Source organism: Tamandua tetradactyla, chromosome 9, assembly GCF_023851605.1.
Source record: "Tamandua tetradactyla isolate mTamTet1 chromosome 9, mTamTet1.pri, whole genome shotgun sequence".
Taxonomy (NCBI): domain Eukaryota; kingdom Metazoa; phylum Chordata; class Mammalia; order Pilosa; family Myrmecophagidae; genus Tamandua; species Tamandua tetradactyla.
The window spans coordinates 47,746,952-47,771,761 of record NC_135335.1 but is presented as its reverse complement, the minus strand read 5'-3'; the positions used below and the strand labels follow the sequence as shown (position 1 = coordinate 47,771,761).

The following is a 24,810-nucleotide window of genomic DNA, read 5'->3' as shown; positions in this document are numbered from 1 at the left end:
TTTATTCTGTGACATAGTTGAGACATAGAATTGATCAGTATAGTTGGCTAAAGCTTCACATGTTCCATTACCTCTAAAATACACACAATATTTTTGTAGTGATTTTTATTCTGTGACATAGTTGAGACATAAAATTGATCAGTATAGTTGGCTAAAGCTTCACATGTCCCAAGAAATGACAATTTGAGAGATAAAAGATGGATATAGATTTTAAGTTGTATTGTTACTGAAATATGTTATTCTAGTGATTATTTCTAAATCAATCATAGATGGAGCCTTCAAAACACTGAAAAAGTGGGCCATAAATTTCTATATGAAAAATCTAGGCTATGCTTTTCCTTTCATTTTTATGTCATCTATGTCATGCATGCCATGGTTTGTTCTTAGCTTCATGTATAAACATCAAATAATACTTTTACATATGTTTTTACAGTGGTTTCCATCTGAGACAATGCTATTTAATTGTTAATGGTTTTGGCTCTTAGGTTTAGAGACTATGAAAACGAGATAAAAGGCTTTCCAGAGTTGATCTTCCAAAATGGAAAATCAGATGAGAGAATTTTCTAGAGTTGCTGAATCACAACTTTGCTGGACGTCTTGTCAGAAAACCATTATATGAAGTATGAAAGAAGGTATGTAGTACTGTTTTAAGTTAATGGTCAGTAGTATGAACTATACCTATCACTCCATAATTTCTTAGAGATAGGAATAATTTACTGAAATCTAGTGTCCTTTAACTATTATTAGAGACTTGAAACAGGCTTTTTAAATTTATTTTTACTTTTATTTGTGTGTGTGTGACATAATCTTAATGGCATTATAGAAAAATGAGAAATAATGAATTTTGCTCATCAAGTTTGGGGAAAACTGGAGTAAGAACTTTTAAAGAAACAGCAACTTAAAAAACTTCTTTTCCTCATAGATTCTGAATGCTTCAGATAATGAAATAGTTGACATACAAACACACTAATAATGTTACAAATATTTCCTACTGGGGACAAAGGGTACTGTTTATAGTTAGGAAATTTCATCTGCAAAAACTGAATGGTTATACGTACTTACTATTAAATCTCTTGAGAATTTTTATGATTCTTGAGAGCTAAGTGGAAAAAATAAAATTAAAATCCCACACAAACCCTTATAATTTGTAGAGGTGATGGAAAGTATATCAGGCCACTAGGATTGCCCTGGCATCTCTTTACTACTTTGTGCAAAATTTAAGAATGTTAAAGAAAACAGAGAACCTCAAACGACCTGGAAATAGCCTGAGTACATACCTATGTAAAGGAATTCAGCCCCATAATAAAAAAGAATGGACTACTGATACATGCAAAAATATGGGTGAATATCAAGACATTTTTCTTACCTGAAAGAACCTAGGCACAACAGACATATGTTGTATGATTTTATTGATATGAAATTTCTAGAAAAATGTAGAGGCAAAAGTCAAACTAATATTTGTTTTAAGTTGGTGCTGAGAGTTAGAACCCACTGCAGAGCTGACAGGAGGGAGTTATGGGGAAAGTGGAAGTGTGCTAGAACTGAGGTATGATGAAGGTCACACAACTGTGTACATTTATGAAAATTCATTAACATGTACACTTAAAATGGAGGATTTTATGAGTTTTTGATAAATAATACTTCATTAAATCCTTTAACAAAATATGAGCAAAGGGAGATGTCAGCATTTGTGCTGTGGCTAATCTAAGTAGTGAGTCAGGGAAACCCTTTTCCTGATGTGACGCATGCCAGGCCATGAAGGAAACCAGGGAGGGAAAAATGTGTTTGAAGATGAATATGTGCAGGAAGCCCAGTCAAAAATTTACACACATGCACCAAATGACATGGATATAAATGTCCCAGCTGAGGTTATGTATAACTCTGGTTCTCTTATCCTGTTTTATCTCCCTAGGCTGCTGAAGCAACCATGAAATAGGGTGGTTTAAACAGTGGGAATTTATCAGCTAAGAGGTTTGGGATTGGAAAAATGTTCAAATTAAGGCACCATCAAGGTGATGCTTTATTCCAGAAGATGGGCTGCTGGAGATTTTTGGCTCTTTTGTTTCACATAAGGCACATGGCAGGGTCTGCAAGTCTCTCCCTTCTCTACTGGATTTCATTGCTTTCAGCATTTTGTCTGAATTTCACTCTCTTATAAAGAACTTCAGTAAGAGAATTAAGACCCATCCTAAATAAGGTGCACCACATCTTAAACTGAAGTAGTCTTATCAAAAGATCCTACTCACAATGGGCTCCACAGGAATGGATTACATTTAAGACCATATTTTCCGAGGGTACATATGGCTTCAAACCACTGCACTCCACTCTCTGAAACCCCCCAAAGACTTATTTTTCTCTGGCTGCAAAATATATTCATTCCACCACAATATCCCAAAAGCCTTAAGTGATATCAGAAACAAGTGCTTAGTACAAAGTCTCATCAAAGTCAGTTATGGCAAAGGCATTATTTGAAACTAAATGTCAGCAGGTGGAGGACATAGGGAAGGGATGTGGAATCTCAGTGGAAGAAATGGAAATGTGTTCCTATAGATTATGGTGGCAAATACATGTCTATTTACTTAGGATGCCTTATATGATATGTGAAAAAACTATTTAAAATGATCTGAAAGAACCAAGTGCTAGAGAAAATGTGGAGAAAGAGCTGTATCTATTCACTGTCAGTAGGAAAACTGAGAGGTTCAGCCCCTTGGAGGGCAGTGTGGTGGCTCCATGGGAGACTAAGGTTGGGGTTGTCATATCATTCTGATGTCCCATTGCTTAGTATATACCTGGAGGAACAGAGTGTGGGGACATGAATGAACATTTGCAGACTGGGGTTTATGGTGGCAGTGTTCATTATCCACAAGTAATGGAGATACCCTAAGGGTACAACAACTGAGGAATGGAAGGACAACCAAACTGTGGTGTATACATACAATGGACTACTGAGCAGCCCCAAGAAGGAACGACATTATAAGGTATGCAACTAGGTATATGAACCTTAAGGACTGTATGTTGAATAACATGTGAGAAACAAAAAGTCAAATATTATCATGCCTCACTCATATGGACTTCATCCTGTACTCCTCTATCACATAATGGCCAGCCTCCCCTGGCCTCTTCCTTCTCTTCTGGGTTCTGTTGGATTAGATCCTGGCTGCCCTCTCTATGACTTCTCTTTACTTGAATTTCATTCTGCTTTGAAAGTACACCAGTAGTGGGATTAAGACACTTCTTGATTGAGATGGGCCACACCTTAACTGAAGTAACCTCATCAAAAAGTTTGACAATATGTTCATGCCCACAGAAATGGATTAAGTTAAAGAACATGTTCTTATCTGGGGTACATAGATCCAAATATACCTACACTGTGTAGGAAGTAAAACAGTGTGAAAAGAGGGTAGGGAAGAGTGGAATGGATGCAGAGAAGCATAGACTGGAAAGTTACAGGAAATTTTGACATGGGTTCAGCCAGTGGTTTAATATGCATGTTGAACTAATCATTTAATTCCCATGGATTAAAATTTATTCATTTATAAATTGAGTGTTGGGTTAGATAATTAAGTTAACAACAAATCCTAATTTTCTTCCATCCTAAGAATTAGTAAAACTAAACAAAAAATACTAATTTTGAATTTTAGATTCAGAGGTGTGTGTTTGTGTGTGTTTGAAAGTGATATGCTCTGTATGTGAAAATACTCTTGTTTTCTTAAGAAAAATATGCTTACAATTACAAGGTACTTTTTGCAGGTATTCTATAAGGTATTCTATATATTATATACATGCCATTAAAATAGCTTGTGATACACTAGAGAAAAAAGGTGTCAACAATAATCATATTGTAGAGCACATATGGTAATACTACAAAAAGATTCATAATTTTAAAAGTATGGCAATTTTTTCAAGATGTTTTATTTTCTTATTCTGATTTTCTCTCTTCTATTAGTTGGTCTGCTAATTCCAACCAAAAAGCCAAGACATTTTTAATGGGCTGATATGAAATGGATTTTATTAGTTCAGCCCTCTGTAAGCATTCTCATGCATCATTAACATTGTACACTGCAAGGTACTACTTTCCTTAAATTGTCGATCTTTTGGTACAAATTCAAGATTGTAGTAAATAATTGACTAGTGAATGAACACTTGGGGTATGTGCACTGATGAGTTGAGTGAAGTGTGTAATTAGCATATACACCTTAAAATGTCTCATTAAAACATAGAACACAAAAGAGCCATTGGAATTTGAATGATTGTAAGGAGTGTGATCAGAATTTGATGGAACTACAATGTGAAATATTTAATTTTGATATTTCAAGTTCATTAGAATTACATCTGTATTGGGCATTCTAAATGTCCTATACACATAGGCAAATATAATAGCATTTAATGAAAAAGTTCTATACTGTTATAATATCCTTTGAAATAGCAAAGAATGTGACTAATAATATTGAATGATCATTTCCATTTTGTGTAGCTGTGTTTGTGTATATATATGTGCATATATATGTATATACATATATACAAATGTAGACTTCATTAGATACAAAGGAACACTTTTTTGCTTGTATCTATAAATTTCTTAACTTCTGAAAGCTAATCCTCTCCAAAAGGAATCTTCTCTTTTCTCCTCACCCCCCAATTCTAACTCATCATATTGATGCTGTTTATCAAAATGTCTCTAGTCTGTCCACTTCTTTCCAACTACACTGCTTCCCCATCACATCCCCCTTCCACCCCATATCTCTTGCTTGTCTCATATATTATCACCTCCCCATTATTTAATCAGACACAAAGATGATCTTAATATAACTTGGGAATATGTAGGGATTTAACTTTCCTGTGTAGAGATCTATGTCTAGCATCTTGGACTAATATTGCAATTTTGGGAGCAATGAATGGAGATTATGCAGAACTCCCCTAGCTCTGTGATAAATGGCACATTAGGCAGTGTAATATGTAGCTTAATTTGTACAGTGACTTTGTGAGTTCAATGTTGTTAGACCTATTGCGTAGATGAGGAAATTGAGGTTAAGAGAGCTGATGTCTCATGCCTAGTCTTATCAAGGTAATGACAAAGCTGGAATCCAAACACAAAAGGTTGTGATCCCACAGCACATATGAGCCCCCCAGTAAGTCAAGAGAGGGAGATTTCTCCTCTCTCAACCTCTAATACTCATCCATGTCAGCTCATCTGAGCATCTGTTGTTCTAGGCAGTAGATAATAAATGACAGGCCAAATGAGAGTCCAATAGACAGTCAAAGTAGGTAATTGCCTCTTTTATCTCACCTGTGCTTACCATCCTGGGATGGCATCCTTAAGATAAAACACAAACATTGTTGTGCCATCAAGTCATAGGAAAATTGAGGATTTATTACTGCAAGTTTCTGCTCAAACAGGGGAATGGAACTTCATTTCTCTTTGATATTTGGGGATATGCCATTCTTTCAGAGCTATGATGGGGAGAAGTAGTTCTCCAGCACTTATAATCCCACTGATCTCCTGGGGAACTTGAGAGCCATATCCAGTTTCCAGTGGCCCCATGAAAGAAATAGATATTGGTTCCATGACAGAACCTCTCTTTGTGCTTTAGGAATATTGGTATGTTAGGAATGCTGTTCACAGACCACTGTGATTACTGAAGGCTAGAGAGCTAAGTATTTATTCAGCCCTTCCAAGTGGCCAGCAAGAGTGGCATACAGAAAAAGACAGCTTCTTGCTCCCAAATACCTACCAGTGGTAGAGTATCAAAAACACAAAACATTTGTGACTCAGCAACATGGCTGTGTTAAGTTCCTATTTTTGTGGCCCATGTGACCAAAAATGCTGAATTGCACTGAACCCTGGAAGACATTCTCCTTGTTTGGTCTAGGAAAGTGAATACTTAGATTGTGCCATTCTTGTCAGTCTTTTCTCTTCTATTGGGGATGAAATCATGTATGCCATCAAAGACATATTAAAGTCTTCCCTGTGTTCCTGAGGGTATGAACCCATCTGTTAATAGGGCCTTGAAAAATGTTATTACTTGTTAAGGCATGGAATTAATTGTGATTGAATATTTGAGGATCCTATTTAGAAAAGGCCAAGTTGACTCATATGACTCTTAATCCATATGACAGCATTCCTTCTAAGGCTGAGTAAGCTTGGATTCAGCTAGTTAGTAGTCAGAGAAAGCTAGAGGAGGAGATCAGTGAGACAGATTGCCAGGCAGGGCAGAGATGCAAGCCAAGGAAGCCCAAGGATTGTGGCAAAGTAGATTGAGTACATGAACACTACAGATTCCAGAAGAAAGCATGGCCTGGTGGGTCTTTGATTTTGGACTTCTTGCTTCCAAAATTGTGAGATATCAATTCCTATTGCTTAAGCCAACTAGTATCTGGTTTTTGTTATAGGAGACCTGACAAAACAAGACATCCCCCAACTAGTTTCCAGGCCTATCATTTGGGGTTTTTGTGTATGCTGCAGTTAGTCATACCATAGACCAAGGTAACAATACATTCTGTGAACTAAATGAGGAGAAATACACTTGCAGGGAAGACTATGATGAATATGCAAGAAATATACTTAGGTGGCACTTATGGCAGCATCTCCCCTTGTTGCAGAGGAAATGCTTTTAATTTGAGAAAGATTCTAATGTCAGGTGGATAACTGCCACAAAGCCTATGATGATTCTATTGGATTGCAGGATGGAAGCAAGAGTCTCCACAGTTCAAGCTCAGATCATGGACTATCTTAAAGATTCCATCCCATGAACCCCATGATCCAGCTTTGCCAGGACACAGTCTTCCAAAAAGGAATGGTTGACTTCTGATACAACCTGCCAAATTGTTCCAACTCTAACATGATACATGATAGGCACTCATCACGTTTAAACCTTCCACCTTACTTTCTGATTCTGTCCTCTATTCCAATGTAAGCCTTTTTATCTCCATTTAGGGACTGGATTAGGGTGGAGATGCTAAAACCCTGTTGCCACTGTGGAGGAAGGACACAAACTGTAGACACAGTTACAGGGTGGTGTCTGTTTAGGGTCTGTAGTTTGTGGGTATCAGTTGCAGTAGAGATGTGACATTCTTTTGGCTAACAGGCAACACTTCAGATTATCCTATACAGATCTGAACCATAAGGCACAGTCACTGTTCAGATTTCAAATAGTCTCATCACCCCATTCTCCTCTTATAGAACAGAATCAAAGACTTCTGTCTATATAGGCACTTAACATACACCATTGTTTTAGTTTCTCAGCTGCAAAAATAAATACCTTACAATGGGTTCACTTAACAACAGAAATGTATCGGCTCATGGTTTCAGAAGCTAGAAGGCTTGCTTTCTCTTAGGATCAATATCTTCTGGCTGGCTGGCAATCTTTTTGTGGTCAGGTTCATGTGTCAACATGGCCAGGTGGTGGTATCTGTTTGTCTCTTGGGCAAGTGCTGACCTGTCTGCTGCTATGAAAACATTTCATAGAATTAAATCATGACCATATTGGCTGCATCCACAACTGATTCCTTTTATAATCAGCCAATAGGGAGTGTCTTCTCCAATGAGTGATGCTTAGTCTAATCACTGGAAGCCTTTTAAGGAGGATTCATAACAGACAGGCTCTCTTCCTGCTTTGGCCAGCAAACCTCTCCAGTGGAGTTCATCCAGACCCTCCATCAGAGTCATCAACTATGAAGCCTGCCTGATGGATTTTGGATTCTACATCCCCATGGTTACTTGAGACATGTTTATAAATTTTATATTTATGGATGATTTCCTGTTGATTTTGTTTCTCTAGAAAACCCAAACTAATACAGCTTGGTACCAGGAGAAGTTCTTAAGAAATGAAATCTTAAAAATGGCTATGAATGATTGGTTTTCTTCTCTGACTGTACTCAAGGAACTAAGGACTCTGATTCCTGTAATCAGAATGATACTGCCAATACATGGGGTGAGTTGGCAAAAGAGATAGTCAAAATATCACCATCAATTCTTCTAATGCTTTGCTTGTATGAAGCCAGACTCTGGGAGATAGTGTTTTTGTGACCTTTATGGACTTTTGTGGAAATAGGAAGTGTAGAGATGCTGGCTGGGTGTTGTTAGATACACTGTATGCCTTAATGAGTAAAAGGGCTGGGCTTAAGGCTTCAAATGAGAAGCTTGCACATCCTCTGAGGGATGTAAACATTACTATGAGTGTCTTGAAGGAAAATTGTATTTCCTGTAGCTGTAGACTTGAGGTCTCCAGAAATCAGATTCAGAATCTTATTGTTAGAGTAGCAACTTTACAACATAAACTGGAAACTCAATCTTGCATGGTGTCTGCAGTAAAAGTGAGGGCATATATTAGAAAGGAGTGGGACTATGAAAAATGGGATGACAACATATGGATTGATAATGATTTAGGTGGAGAGGTTGAAACCCTAGGCCATGCTAAGTCTTCTCTAGACAACCCTGTAATAGTCTGCCCTGAGGACATAGCTGCCCCACTTCCAGCCTGCCCTAATGAGTTCATCACCCAACCTCCACCTAAAGGGATTAGCCCTAGAGTGATTAATCCTATTTCACCATATGAAACTGCAAACGAATGCCCTGAAGCAAATGGGTTGGAAGATGCTTCTAATTCTTTTCATGACCTACCCCCACCTCCCTTCATTTCTTTCAGACTTATAACTAAACTAAAATCCCAACAGGTCCCTAAAGCTGAGGTATAAAGTATCACACATGAAGAGTTACATTATACTCCAAAAGAACAGTGTGAGTTTTCCAATTTATAAAGACAGAAATCAGGAGAATATGTCTGGCAATGGATTTTAAGGGTGTGGGATAATGGCAGGAGGAACATAAGGTTGTATCAGGCTGAATTTATTGATATGGGCCCACTAAGAAGAGATTCTGCCTTCAATGTTATAGCTTGAGGGGTTAGAAAAGGTATTAACAGTTTGTTTGGATGGTTGGCTGAAACATGGATCAAAAGGTGGCCGACATTATCTTAGGTTGAAATTCCAGAACTGCCTTGGTATAATGTAGATGAGGGGACCCAGATGCTTAGAGAGATTGGAATGTTAGCATGGATTTATCATGCAAAGCTTGCTCTTACACCCCAGGAATGTCCAGAGGATGCAGCCTTTACCAGAACCATAAGAAATTAATTTGTGAGACTAGCTCCATCATCCCTGAAGAACTCTGTACTTGTACTTTTCTGTAGGTCAGATATTACTGTGGGAACTGCTGTCACTCAGCTAGAATCCTTAATCAGAATGGGAATGACCAGATCCCAAGTTGTCAGAAGCCAGGTGGCAGCACATAATCACGAAAACAGGGTGGATCTGGCTATTATAATAGACAGCAAACTCAAAGCAGGAGTCAAAATAATCTGACTCAGAGATTTATGGCATTGGCTAGTAAGTCATGGGGTACCTAGAAGTACAATAGATGGGCAGTCTACTAAATTCTTGCTTGAGCTGTATAAACAAAAGACTTCTAGGTCAAATGAACAGAAGTCCAACTTGAACTACAAAAACACAGGGTCATGGCTCCTTACTAAATCCAGACTTTAGACAATTTACAGACCCCAGAGCCCCTTGAATGAAGTGGAGGCCAGGTCCTGTTTGGGGGAGAACACTGTTGCACTGCCACAAATTTATACCATTAATCTTCCTCCAAGCCTTCCCCAAGGAGACCTATAGCCTTTTACCAGGGTAACTGTGCATTGGGGAAAAGGAAATGATCCAGTATTGGGGGGATTATTAGACACTGGTTCAGAAGTGACATTAATTACAGGGGACCCACAACCTCACTTTGGCCCACCAGTGAGAGTGGAGGCTTATGGAGGTCAGGTGACCAATGGAGTTTTAGTTCCGGTCCATCTCACAGTGGGTCCAGGGGCAAGACCCTGCTGTTATTTACTCAGTTCCAGAATGCATAATTGAAATAGACATACTGAGCAACTGGCAGAATCCCCACATTGGGACCTCTAACTCAGGCAGTGAGGGCTATTATTGTGGGAAAGGCCAAGTAGAAGCCATTAGAACTGCCCCTAACAAGCAAAATAGTAAACCAGAAGGAATGCCAAATTCCTGGAGGATTTCAGAGATTATTGCCACTCTTAAAGACTGGAAGGATGCATGGGTGGTGATTCGCACCACATCACCATTCAACTCTCCTATTTGGTCTGTGGAGAAAACAGATGGGTCTTGGAGGATGACAGTTACTTATTATAAGCTCAACCAGGTGGTAACTGAAATTGCAGCAACTGTTCCAGATGTGGTATCATTCCTTGAGCAAATCAATACATACCCTGGTAACTGGTATGCAGCTATTAATCTGGAAAATTCGTTTATCTCAATAGTTGTTAGTAAAGACCACCAGAAACAGTTTGCTGTGAGCTGGCAAGGTCAGCAATATACTTTAACAGTCCTACATCAGGGGTACATAGGGTCTCCAGCCCTATGTCATAATCCTGTTCACAGGGACTTGATCGTTTCTCCCACCCACAAGACATCACACTGGTCCATTATATTGATGATATCATGTTGAATGGACCTAGTGAGCAAGAAGTAGCAGCTACTCTAGACGTATTGTTAAGGCATTTGCATGTCAGAGGATGGGAGACAAATCCAACAGAAATACAGAAGACTTCCACCTCAGTGAAATTTCTAGGAGTCCAGTGGTGTAGGGCACGCCGAGATATCCATTCAAAAGTGAAGGATAAGTTGCTGCATCTAGCCCCTCCTATTACCAAAAAAGTGGCACAATACTTAGTTGGTTTCTTTGGATTTTGGCAACAATATTGCTTCATTTGGGTGTGCTACTCTGGTCAATTTATCAAGTGACCAGAAAATGGGCTAATTTTGAGTGGGGACCTGAATAAGAGGGGGCTCTGTAACAGGTCCAAGTTGCTGTGAAAGCTGCTCTGCCACTTGGACTATATGATCCAGCAGATCCAATGGTGCTGAAAATGTCAGTGGCAAATAGAAGTGCTGTTCAGAACCCTTGCCAGCCCCCTATAGAAGAATCCCAATGTAGACCCTAGGATTTTGGAGCAAAGCCTTACCATCTGCCTCAGATAACTACTCTCCTTTTGAGAAACAGCTTTTGGCCTGCTACAGGGCCTTAGTAGAGACTGAATGTTTAACCATGGGTCACCAAGTTACCATGAGACCTAAGTTGTCTATCATGAGCTGGGTGTTGTCTGACCCACCAAGCCATAAAATTGGACATATGCAGCAGCACTCCATGATAGAATGGAAGTGGTATATTTGAGATAGGGCCAGAGTAGGTCCTGAAGGCACAAGTAAGTTACATGAGGAAGTGACCCAAATACCCGTGGTCTCCACTCCTGCCATATTACCTTCTTTTTCTTAGATGAGAATATGGCCTCTTGGGGAGTTCCTTACAATGAATTGATTGAGGAAGAGAGAAAACAGGCCTGGTTATAGATGATTTGGTATGATATGCAGGTACCATCCATAAGTGGACAGCTACAGCACTCCAACCCCTTTCTGGGGTGTCCTTGAAGAACAGTGGTGAGGGGAAATTCTCCCAGTGGGCAGAATTTCAAGCAGTGCATCTGGTTGTTAATTTTGCTTGGAAGGTGAACTGGTCAGAGGTGAGTTTGTATACTGACCAATGGACTGTTGCTAATGGTTTTACTGGATGGTCAGGGAATTTGGAAAGACTATAATTGGAAAATAGGTGACAAAGAGGTCTGCGGAAGAGGTTTGTGGACCTTTCTGAGTGGGCTGAAAGCATGGAGATATTTGTGTCCCATGTGAATGTGCACTAGAGGGTGACTTCAGCAGATGAAGTTTTTAATAATCAAGTGGGTAACATGATCTGTTCTGTGGATACCAGTCAACGTCTTTCCCCAGCAACTCCTATCACTGCCCAATGGGCTCATGAACAAAGTGGTCATAATGGTAGGGATGGATGTTATGCATGGGCTCAGCAGCATGGGCTTCCACTCACCAAGGCTGATCTGGCTACAGCCACTGCTGTTTGTCCAACTGCCAGCAGCAGAGACCTACACTCAGCCCCAGATATGACACCATTTCCTGAGATGACCAGCCAGCTACATGGTGGCAGGTTGATTACATTGGACCACTCCTTTCATGGAAGGGGCAGCAATTAGTTCTAACTGAAATAGACACATTCTTTGGATATGGGTTTGCTTTCCCTGCATGCAATGCTTCTGCCAAAACTACCATCCATAGACTTACCAGAATACCTTATCCATCATCATGGTATACCTCATAGCATTGCTTCTTATCAGGGAAAACACTTCACAGCAAATGAAGTTTGGGAATGGGCACATTCTCATGGAATTCTCTGGTCTTACCATGTTCTCCATAATGCAGAAGCAGCTGGATTGATAGAACAGTGTAATGGGCTATTATTGTGGGAGACTTTTGAAAACTCAATTATGGTGCAAACTAGGTGGCTGGGGCAATGTTTTTCAGGAAGCTGTGTATGCTCTGAATCAGCATCAACTTTATGGTGCTGTTTCTTCCAAAGCTGTAGGATTCATGGGTTCAGGAACCAAGGGGTAGAAAAGGGAGTGGCACCACTAACTATTACCCCTAGTAATCCACTAGGAAAATTTTTGCTTCTTGTCCCTGTGACCTTGAGCTCTGCTGGTCTACAGGATTTTGTTCCAATAGGGAGATTGTTTCCACCAGGAGAAACAACAATGAGTCCACTGACCTCAAAGACTGCCACCTGGTTACTTTGTGTTACTCATGCCCCTGATCAACAAGCCAAGAAGGGGACTGCATTACTTTCTGGGGTGGTTGACCCTTTCAGGGGAAAATAGGACTGCAATGACACAATGGAGTTAAAGAAGTGTTTTTCTGGAAGGTAGGTGATCCTCTAGGGTGTCTTTTAGTACTGCCATGCCCTGTGATTAAAATCAATGGAAAACTGCAACAACTCAATTCAGGCAGGACTACCAATGGCTCTGAAACTTCAGGAATGAAGATTTGGGTCACCCCACCAGGCAAAGAACCACACCCAGCTGAAGTGCTTGCTGAGGGTAAAGGGAGCATGGAATGGATACTGTAAGAAGGTAGTGATAAATATGAACTCTGGCCACATGATCAGTTTCAGAAATGAGGATTGTAATGCTCTTTTGCTCATGTTATACTATTTAAGTTGTAAGATATCAAGTTTAAGAGTGAATATTACCCAAGGTCTTGAACCCTATTCTCGGAAGATTTGATGTGTTTCTGGTTATATGCAGGAGAGTTGAATATTGTTAGGTGAAGAAAAAAATGTGTCTTTCATTGTTTTCTATTTGGAAATTAGGTATATGATTTAAGGTGATGTGTATAGTTGCCAAGTTGACAAGGCCTGGGATGTAGTGATCAGGTTCATGTGTCAACTTGGCCAATTGGTGGTACCTGTTTTTCTGTTTAGTCAAGTGCTGGCCTTCTTGTTATGAGAACATTTCATAGAATTAAATCATGATCATGTTGGCTGCATCCACAGCTGATTTCCTTTTATAATTATCCAAGGGGAGTGTCTTCTGCAATGAATGATGCTTTATCTAATCACTGGAAGCCTTTCAAGGAGGATTCAGAAGAGACAGGCTCACTTCCTGCTTTGGTCAGTGAGCCTCTCCTGTAGAATTCATCCAGACCCTCCATCAGAGTCATCAGCTTCACAGCCTTCCCTGTGGATTTTGGACTCTACCTTTTCATGGTTATGTGAGACACTTTTATAAATTTTATACTTACACATATTTCCTGTTGATTCTGTTTCTCTAGAGAACCCTAACACATTTTGGTTCTTCACCTTATCCAAAACATGGTGACATGTTCTTTCTCTTCTGGATTCTGATGACTTCCACTTCTGGCTGTTCTCCATGACTTCTCCTTTTGTGTCCAATTTTCTTTGCATACAAGAATTCAGCCATATTGGGTTAGGTCTTACTCTCATAAAGTTGTGCACACCTTAACTAAAAATATCTTCAACTTCCCTAATTCTGTTTACAAATGGGTGCACACCTGCAGGACCAGGAGTTGGGTGGGACCTGGACATGCCTTTTTTTTAGCATGGGCAGGCAACAGGAATCAAACCAGGTTCTCTAGCATGGAAGATGAGATCTCTGCCACTGAGCCACTGTGGCCTTCCCTGAACAGGCTTTTTAGAGGGAACATGATTCAGTGCTCAACAACCCTCAGCATACAGGAAAATATTGACTGTTGATGTTTCATTTTATTTAAAAAGCATTTATGGTGTATGTATATACAATTAAGATGAAAGAGTGATAATTAACTGCATCTTTTTTTTTGCCTGTGCAGGCTCTGGGAATTGAACCCAGGTCTCTGACTTGGCAGGCAAGAATTCTGCCACTGAGCCACCATCACACCACCCTAACTGCATCATTTTAGACTATTGACTTAACCACTAGATATTTTTTCTTTCACGTTTTTAAAATAAAATGTGTGAATTTTGAATTCAAGATTTATTTTAAGAAAAAACAGCTTGGATCTAGTCAGTCCCCATTGCAAAAAACCCTTCATGGCTGTCCATGGCACCTACTCTGAACCCAATCTGCACGGTCCTATGTAATCTGGCTCCTACCCCCTTCTTAAATCTCACTTTATGAAATCCATGTCCTCAGTCTGCTCCAACCACAATGGTTCTTTGAGTATCTTCTTGCACTGGTCTCTTTTCTACCTCAGAAGCTGTTTTTTCTCTCCTGCTCAAGTTTCTATTTCCTTGGGTCTTTTACCTAGGAGGACATTCAGAGAAGCCTTATATTCTCCTTTCTCATCAGTGATTCTTGATCTTGCTCTTCATTCTTCTAAGGCTTTCTTTCTTCCTAGTATCTCAACTGGGCTGCAGAAAGGTGGAGTGAAGGGCCCTGTGTAGTGAGGGTTCTTCAGAAAAATAAAACCCACAGCATGTGTATGTATGTGCAAGTGTATGTGTGTGTGTGTGTGTGTGCACGCGCATGTGTGCATGCATGCATATGTGCGTGTGTTTGGATATGTATAATATACATATTATAGAAACTTACATTACAATTGAGATTAGCAGGTCAAATTCCATAGGGCAGCCCACAAGTTTGGAACTCAGTAGTGGCAATGAATTCTCTAGGAAAAGCTGAATGGAGAGAGAAATTTTTTCTTTGTGATGGCTGAAATCATCAGCTCTCCTTTTAAGGCCTCCGACTGATTAGAAGTGGAAACTTTTCTCACTGAAAACAATCTCCTTTGTTGATTACAGATGTAATCAACCATAGATGTAATAAACTGATCAATGATTTGGATATGTTTGTAAATTCCTTCACTGTAACCATCAGGTCAGTGCTTGCTTGACCAAACAACTCAACACTATAACTCAGCCAAGTTGACATATGAAATTAACTTTCATAGTCCTGCTTGAAAACTCTGTTGCTCTTTGAATCTTGAGTGCTGTGGTAGGATAATTGTGACCCCAATCTCATGAGTTCTCTTGAATAGTGCTGATTATTTTTAACCCTCAACCAACAGGGCTCAAACCAAGTCCACATGGCAGGAATGAAAATAAATTCCACATCACTTTCTATATCATCCTCATTTCTTTCCTACAGGTAAATTTTCTCACTTAAAGCCCACCTTCCAAACTCTGGCTATAAAACAAAAGCTTTTGTGCATATGAATGGAATTTCCCAATTTCTAGGGACTAACTGTGGAACTATCTGTGGCTGTTTATGTACATTATTATTTCCCCATCCTGGACTTTTCTGAATCTGATCATCTCACCCATACCCACTCTCTTTTAAAAAGGCAACATTGGCAACTTATTGGGATTTATTTTTCCATGTTAGAAGAGTTTCTCTTTCCTCTTTGTTCTCTCAGGTTTATAGTTGAACCATTAGGACAGAGATACAGACATATAACTAGGTTATCTCCCTGCTAAATTCTGTGTTCAGTGGGTGGTTTATTTATGTATTGTAAAAATGTTTAAAGAAAGATACTTTGAGTTTTCTAAAAAGCCATGCAAAATCACACCATTAGAATTTTTTCCTCTACTAAGTACATATTCCACCTACCAATCCCTTTGCTCTTTTGGTAATTCCTGACCTTTGAACTTGAAGTTGCATGTGCTTCTATATATCCTTGATAGGAGTTAAAGTCTCCTTACATTTCACCACAGACATCATCTCTGTCTCATTTACTAGATCTTAACTTTGCCAGTCTTCTTAGGAAGCTGTTCAACTGTCTTATTTTCATGCTGACAGTTCATGTAGATCCCAGCTTGGTATATGATAAAGAGAACACTTATAATGCATCAAGGTGGTTTTACTTAACTTTGACTTCAGTTAAATATTAAGATTATTTCCTGTAACACAGATCTGATTATTAACTGCTAAGCACCTTCATGTGACCAGAGATCAATAAATTATTTCTGTTCTCCATTTTAAGTTCCAAATTAGAAACACATTTGAGTGATAAAATTAAGCTTTTTACAAGGTTGACTGCTATTATTGGATTGATGAATTTTAAGATGTACATATTTGTGAGAGACACACACAACAGACTTCCCTGAATTTGAGGCAAGAAATTAATGTCAGATGGGCAAAGAGAGGGGAAATTGGCAGTACTTAAAATGTATTTGTTATGTTGTCTCTCATTTTCTGTTCCAAAATAGTTTCAGACTTTTATTCAATGTTTGTATAAAGTTACTTATTAGATACAGGATGATTAAAATAGGATGAGATCATATGTTCAGTATTGCAATGAACTGTCAAAATTTTGTAATTATAAATCTTAGCCTTGCCCATTTTCATTTTGGTTTCTAGTTTAATGACCAGTCAGTGTATATTAACTATTCTGAGAGAGACAAATCCATGCAAAGGTGCATGTGTAGGTATAATTTAGACAGTTAATATGCTTTAGCAAATATTGGTTAACATCAATATGCAAGACAATTTAGAAGGAAGTTTTGTTTCATAGAAGAAATCAATTCTTATTTAAATTGTAAGAAAATATTACACACAGTGCAGTAATAATAAAACAAAACATGGTGGTTGTTTTCATTTACTTTTTTATCATGTCAATTTTTATATCCAACAAAGAAAATGTTGGATATATCTCTTCAAAGAAATTCTCCATTACTTATCTAGAAATATTTTTAGAATTTTGATTTTTTGTTTTAATTTATCCATTATTCATTAAATATTAAAAGATTGTGGTTGGTTTATAAGAAAGCTAAAAAATTTTTAACATCATCTATATTGGATTATAATTTGCCTTCAATAAAATGTGTGCATTGTGAGTGAAATGTTGGATGACTTTAACAAATGGATGCACTCATATAGCTACAACCAAAAGCAATTTATAGAAAATGTTTCTATTATTGAAAATAATAAGTTCATTGGGCATTTTTGCAGTTCATTTCCCCTCCTCATATTCCAGGAAATCACTGATCTAATTTCTATCATTTATATCTTTTACTAATGGAATTAATGAAATACATATTTTAATAATGGAATAATTAAGATATATGGCTTTTCTTTGTCTTTCACTTAGTCCATTTAATTTTAGAATTATCCATATAGCATTTATTTATAGTTGCTCCTATGTAATATTCCACTGTATGGATATCCCACAAATTGTTTACCCATTCACCTTGTAATGGAAGTTGAGACTATTATAAACCTACTATAAATTATCATAAAATAAAGCATCTGTGAACATTCATAGTCAAGTATTTATGCAAAAATATTTCAGTTATCATCATTAAATAGCTAAAAGTTAACAAGTGGATTACATGGTAAATTGGTAAATATAGATTTAACATTGTTAAGATGCCAAAATATTTTCAAAAATTTTACATCATTTCATACTTGATCCAGACATGTGTTGGTCTTCTGGTTGCTTTACATCCTTGTTGGTACTTAGAGTTATCTTTATATATATATTTTCCATTCTTATAGGTAAGAAATTGTTTCATTGTTTGGTCTTACATTGCATTTCTCCCTGATGTCTGAAGATGATGATCATCTGTTGATGTACTTGGTCATTTGTGTAACTTCCTTGGGAAACGTCTGCCCCAATCTGTTAATGATCTTTAAATTATGTTTCTCATCTAATAAATGAGGTAAGAGTCTTTAATATTCTGGATATGTCCTTCCAATGATACATGTCTTGAAATCATTTTCTTCCAGTATGACTTACATTTTCTTTTACTTAATCATGTATTTTAAAGAGAAGACAGTTTTAATTTTGAAGAAGGTTCATTTTTTATTATTGTTACTGCTTACTGTGTCCTCTCTAAGAAATATTTGTCTATGTATGGGTCATTGTTTTGGTTTACTAAAGTTGAAGAAATGCAATATATCTGAAGTGGACTGGCTTTTAACAACAGGGATTTATTAGCTTGCAAGTTTACAAATATAATTTAAACTGAAAATATCCAAATTAAGGCATCAACAGGAAGTTAACTTCACTCGAGAAAGGCTAATTCTGTCTGGAACACCTCTGTCAGCTGGGAAAGCACATGGCATCTGTTCATCTTTGTTCCCAGTTCCACTGCTATCAAGTTCTGATGCCAGTGGTTTCCTTTCTAAGTAATTTTGTGCCTTCACTTAGTTCCTCTGGGACACAACTTTGGGTTCCTGCTTACTTAGCATCTCATGGAAGGCACATGATGATGTCTGCTGGTCCTTCTCTCTGGGTGGTTGCTTCTAGTTGCTGGCTTTAGTGGCTTCCTCTCTGTTTCTATAGGTGTGTCCTTGTCTCTCAGCTTCTCTGGTGCCTTTTTCTTTGAGCCTCTCTTAATTTTATCTGTTTTATCCTCTCACAAAGGACTCCAAAAGGGGACTAAGACACACCCTGAATAGGCTAGGTCACATCTGAACAGGTATAACCTAATGAAAACATCACACCTACAATAGGTCTACACCTACAGGAATGAGTTAAAAGAACATGATGCTTTCTTGGGTACATGCAGCCTCCACACTACCGAAATCAAGAAAAAGTTGTTCTGAGTTTTCTATTAGAAGTATTAGTAGTTTTACATTTCCTTTTAGGTACATAATAATTTTGAGTTACTTTTTGTGTATGGTGTGAAAGGATTAGGATTTTTTTTCCTAAAAATATCCAATTTGTCTTAGCACTACTTGCTGAAAAGTCTGTCCTTTCCCCCACTGAATTCCCTGACATTTTTATTTTAAATACAATGCATGAGCCTGTTTTTAGATAAATATTTTCCTTCATTAACCTATACATCTATTCTTATACCAATGCCACACTGTTTAATTTGGCTTTGTAGTACACCTTGGAATCAGACAATATATTTTCTCTATCTTTGTTTCCCTAGATCTTTTGAAATTGGCTTAGTGCATTTCCATATACCTTTTTAAAACAGCTTCTCAGTTTCTATAAAAAATAGTCTGCTGAGAATTTGAATGATGTGTTGAATGTATATATGTGTTTGTTGAGAACTGACACTATAACAATATTGAATTATGTAATCTATTTATGTAGGATATTTATCAATTTGTTATCTTGATTGTTTTAGCAATGCTTTGTAATTTTTATCATACAAGGCTTGCACATTGGTTTTTATAATTCATCCTTTCACAGCTTAGTATTGATGCTCTTGTTTTTATTTCCATTTAGTTTTAAAATTTCAGTTTTCCAACTTTTTTGCTTGTTAGTGTGGAAACATACAACTTAAAGTTTTGTATCCTGTGACTTTGCTAAATTCTCTTATTAATTTTTAAATTCCAGTCTGGCCATCTCTATAATCTAATTGGTCCACTTAAATCTAACATGATGGTATATATTTAGATTTGGTTTGTTATCTTGTTGTTTGTTTACTTTTTCTTTATTTTTTTTTTGCTTTTTCCCCTGTCATATTTTGGATTAAGTACTCTCTTATTAGTCTTTTTCATCTTTTCTGTTGGTTCAATAGTTCTCCTCTCTTTCATTTCATTATGAGATATTCATGATGTATGTTTCAATTAGCATAGCAAAGCTTCAAATAATATTCTGAAACATTTATATAAGAGCTTTGTAAAAACATGCTTCTATTTTCCTCCTCTTTCTTTCTTTTTTTGGGGGAGGGCTGAAGTGCATGGACAAGGAATCAAACCCAGGTCTCCCACATGGCATGTGAGAATTCTACCACTGCACTACCCTTGCACCCCCTTCCTCCTCTTTCTTTTACTATTGCTTATACATTACTTCTATGTGTGTTTAAAACTTTTTACACACTGATGTGATTTTTCATTTAAACAGTTGATGATATTTTAAAGAAATTAGGAGAAAAACTATATTTACTTGCATAGTTTTTATTTTGACATTCTTCATTCTTCTGTGTTCATCTGAGTTTGTACCTTGCATCATTTTCCTTCTGCCTAATGAGGTAATGTTTCTTATAATGCTGCTCTGCTGACAGTAACTTCTCTGTTTGTTTGCTTTCAAATGGCACCTTCAAAGATTGTTTTAAATGCATGTAGAATTCTAGGTTGAGTTTTTAATTTTCATTCAGCACATTGAAGATGTATTCCATTTTATTATGGCTTGAATTTTTCCTTCAAGAAGTCAGAAATCATTTATTTTTGTTCCTCTTTATGTTCTATTTTTCCTTCATGGATGCTCATGATAGTTATTTCTTCATTAAAGAATGGTTTTCAGCAATTTAGTTATGATGTACCTTAGTGTGTTTTTCTTTATATGTATTCTGCTTCTTTATATGTACTATGTTTGAAGTTAATTGAGTGTTTTAGATTTGTGGGTTTATAGCTTTTATCATATTTTCAAAATTATCACTATTATTTTTTAATTATCTTCTTTCTCTTCTTGTTTCTGAGACTCCAATTAAGCATTTTAAACAACTTGACATTGTGCCAGAGGCCAATGAGTTTATATTAATTTTTCAATGTGTTTACTCTATGCACCAATTTTTTACTTCTGAAGGGATCATACTGCTTTAATGCAGCTAAGTAATATATTGCTCATTTTAGCTCTACAAATTTGCATTCTATGTTTTTAGCTTCCAGTTCTTTCTTCTTTATTTTTATGTTGTATTTCAATTCCTTGATCATATTTGTAATAGCTGCTCAAAACCATTGCCTCTAATTCCATTGTCTGAGGCATTTCTGGGTCTTTGACTATAGGCTGATTTTTCACTTATTATTGTGTTATAGTTTCCTACTCCTTTACATGCCTAATATATTATTATTGAATACTGGAAATTTTGAACAACATGTTGTTTCCAATCCAGATAGTATCTTCTTTTAAGAATTTTTTTTTCAGTTAAGAAGACAAGTTTGATCATTTTGTGGCTTGTTTTGATCCTTTTGAAGATTTTTTAAAAGTTTTGTTAGCAACATCTAGAGTAGACTTGAAGCTGGGGATGGTTTAACCATATTCCCAATGTGTGGCTTTTCTGGGTAATCCATTGAATGCTGTAAATGTTTAAAGAAGTCTGCCCAATGTGGCAGATCATAACTCTACATCTCCCAAATCTGAGTTTGTCACTGCAAGATAATTTTTTTCTTGGTAGTTGTGTCATGTCTAGCTTCATGGAATCTCACACCATGCAACAGGAGTATATTATTCAGACAAATAAATCATTAAGGGACTACCTTGCAGATTTCAGAAGTTGTTCTCCAAAGTTTTACTTTTTCTGATATTTTCCCCACACATTCTAGGATCTTCAACTGCTCTTCCCAAACTTCATTGTCTCTGTCTCTTCAGCTCAGTAAAACTGTGACTCTCTGTTTGTCTTCACTATGTTAATACCTGGAAAGTGTTTATAAATAGAAAGCCAAAGAGATTGTAAAGCTTTTTCATTTGTTCCCTTACCCAGGGATCACAACCCAGTGCTGTCTGCCCTTCAATGTCTGAAAAGAAATGCTTGATGCATTTTATCCAGTGTTGTAGTTATTTAAGGTGAGAGAACTTGAATTATAACAAGAAGAAAAAGACCATAGCTATTAATTTTTAAATACTCAATTTGTATAAAACTATGGTATAAAACTTCTTTATGACCTCCAAATACACTCACTGATTCACTTTACAAATTGGATGAACTTGTCTTTTAAAGTAAATAACTAAATCATTCCAAAGTAATGATAATATTAAATTTTCTTTTTCACTTACAAATTGAACATAGTAAATATATTTTAAATATTGTGTCATCAATAAATTTGAAAGTCATGTGAAATAACTGATATCCTTGTTCTACTCTGAACTTTAAAGTGAACAGATACAGTAATTTACTTTTAAACGATGGCTAGAATGTTAATTTGAGATAGGAATTTATTTTCCTTGAAAAAAATATTCTAAGAAAACCAGGAGAAACTTATTTTTTTCAAATTTCTCCTCAACATCAGTGAGTACACTCATTTACTTTTTTCTCTATTAAACTTATTGTTCTACTGTATCATTCTTGTAGTCCTGAAATAAATTTTATTTGATTTTAATGCATTTATTATTTTAAGTAACTGATTAGGTGTTGTTATTATATATTTTTATAATGTATTTTTTTATTTTATCTTATTTTTTATTACATGGGCAGGCACCAGGAACCAAATCTGGATCTTCAGCATGACAGGTGAGAACTCTGCCATTTAGCCACCATTTCCTGTCTTAGTATTATATTTTTGATTTTTTGTATCTATATTCACAAGTGAAATGAGCATATATTTTTATAATGATACAGTTTTGGGGAATAGGGTTATATACTTTTGTGAAATGAATGGTGGAGTTTTCCAGTAATGGAATTTTCTATCTTTTACTTCTTTTTACAAGGACAGACACCAAAAATCGAACCTGGGTCTCTGGCATGACAGGCAAGAACTCTACCTGTTGAGGCACCATGGCACACCCTATCCTTTTCTTTTAAAAAGTTTATATGGGGATGAAATTATTTACAGCAATTTTATGTAGTTATTTTATTAACATTTTAATGAGCTATATTTGATAAACAATATCCTCCACAAATATAAAATGTGCAATTTAAAAATTTTGAACTTCCTATGCACCTATGATAATATTACCACAATTAAAATAGCATCCATCCATCAACTCCCAAACATCTCACCATGCCCCTTTGCAATCCTCCCTTTCCTCCTCTATCCCCCTTCTCCAGGGAACAATTACCTGCTTTCATTAAAAATCCGACTACATTTTCTTGAATTTCATATAAATTCATGTATTTTTTTTGTCTACCTTCTTTCACAGAAGAGAACTATTTGAGATTCATCCATGTCACTGTCCATACTTTGTTATTTTACATTTCAGAATAGCAGTATTCCATTATATAGATGCACCACAATATGTTTATCACTTCATTTATTGAAGGAATATTTGAAGGGGTTTTTGGCTCTTACAAATAAGCTGTTATGAGCATTCATGTGTAAATCTTAATGAGGAAATATGCTTTCACTCCTCCCAGATGGGTACTTAAGAGTAGAATGCTGGGTCACACAGTAGGTATATGTTTAAAATTTTTTCTGTGTCTTATTATTACATCAGCATGCTGTCTTCCCTAAATCATGATGTCTATTATACATTAGTGAAATATTTAACAAAACATTTTAATGTGAAGATTAGATATCCAAATTTGGGTTTAAATCCATGTGCATGTGTTGCTAGCTTAACATCACAAATATAACTATTAAATTGAAAAAAGCCAGACCTAATTCTGACCATTTCCTCCCTCTGCTATACCCTCCTCACCCCCAAAACACACACATTCTGGAGCAAATGCTGACCTGCCTTTTGGATAGAATTTAGGGCAAGTCTCATGACTTCTGAATAATTCTAAGGTAATAAAAACACTTATAATCACAAAACATCTCAATTCAGAAGAATATGCACTCCAATTCATAGTGCAATTTCAAAATTCATTTAAATTACTTTCTCCTGCCTAAGGTCTATTTTAAGAAGGCCTCTTGAGGGAGTGTATTAGTTAGGGTTTTCTAGAGAAGCAGAATCAACAGGGAACCCTCACAAATATAAAATTTATAAAAATGCTTCACGTGACCATGGGAACGTAGAGTCCGAAATTCGCAGAGTTTGCTGTGATACTGATTATTCCAATGGAGGGTCTGGATGAACTCCACAGGAGTGGCTCACCAACTGAAACAGGAAAGAGCCTTTCTCTTCAGAATCCACCTTATAAGGCTTTCAGTGATTAGATTAAGCATCACTCATTGCAGAAGACATGCCCCTTTGGCTGATTACAAATGAAATCAGCTGTGGATACAGCTGACATGATCATGAGTTAATTCTATGAAATGTCCTCATCGCAAGAGACGTGCCAGCCCTTGCCCAACCACCACTTGGCCAAGTTGACACATGAACCTGACCATGACAGGGAGTATAATAAGCTGTTATTCCATGTCCTCCATGCACTTGTCTTTTAATGATGCTTTAAGGGTGTTGAAATTGGGCAAAAAGCAGCATGTAATGGCAGGCAGGATTGTTCCAAGAAAGATGAGGGGCTGTGTAGAAAGACAGTCTTCCGCCAAGTTGTGAGGGTGCAACAGCCCAAAGAATGGATGACTCAGACAGGTTCAGCTTGGTGAGTAAAATAGAGCTTTGACTAGTGGAGAAGGCAGGGCTTCATGGTGGGAATGGACAAAGAAGGCAGGGAGCCAAGAGGATACATATGCATAATTGCTAGCAAAGCTAATTGTTTCCTAATACTTGTCCCTCTGGGCATGACTTCTAACAAAGTTAGCCTTGGGGAGAGATGATGAAGGCACAGCGATAGAGGAAATGCAGGGATGTGCATAATTGATGACAATGTTGGAAGAGTTGTGGGGATATTTGAAATTGTGAAAGCATTACAATGTTACCAGGGTCTTACTCTATTCT

At 37.1% G+C, this 24,810-nt stretch overlaps 1 protein-coding gene across 41 annotated transcripts in view; it reads left to right on the top strand.

Moving 5' to 3' along the window:
• The window catches only part of LOC143647089 (anomalous homeobox protein-like), a 343,658-nt gene that overhangs the window by 4,662 nt on the left and 314,186 nt on the right, over positions 1 to 24,810 (top strand). For 32 of the 41 annotated variants that reach the window (XR_013157830.1, XR_013157829.1, XR_013157831.1 and 29 more), the window contains exons 2-5: positions 486 to 632; positions 17,910 to 18,073; positions 21,794 to 21,876; positions 22,505 to 22,540. Coding sequence is in view for 8 of the 41 variants with exons in the window: in XM_077116754.1 (XP_076972869.1) it covers positions 21,824 to 21,876; positions 22,505 to 22,540 (89 nt within the window). In the remaining 33 variants the exon portion in view is untranslated. Of the gene's footprint in view, positions 1 to 485; positions 633 to 3,946; positions 4,067 to 17,909; positions 18,074 to 21,793; positions 21,877 to 22,504; positions 22,541 to 22,737; positions 22,779 to 24,810 lie in introns of all 41 variants that reach the window. The other 9 variants (XM_077116744.1, XM_077116751.1, XM_077116752.1 and 6 more) reach the window with 6 other exon arrangements.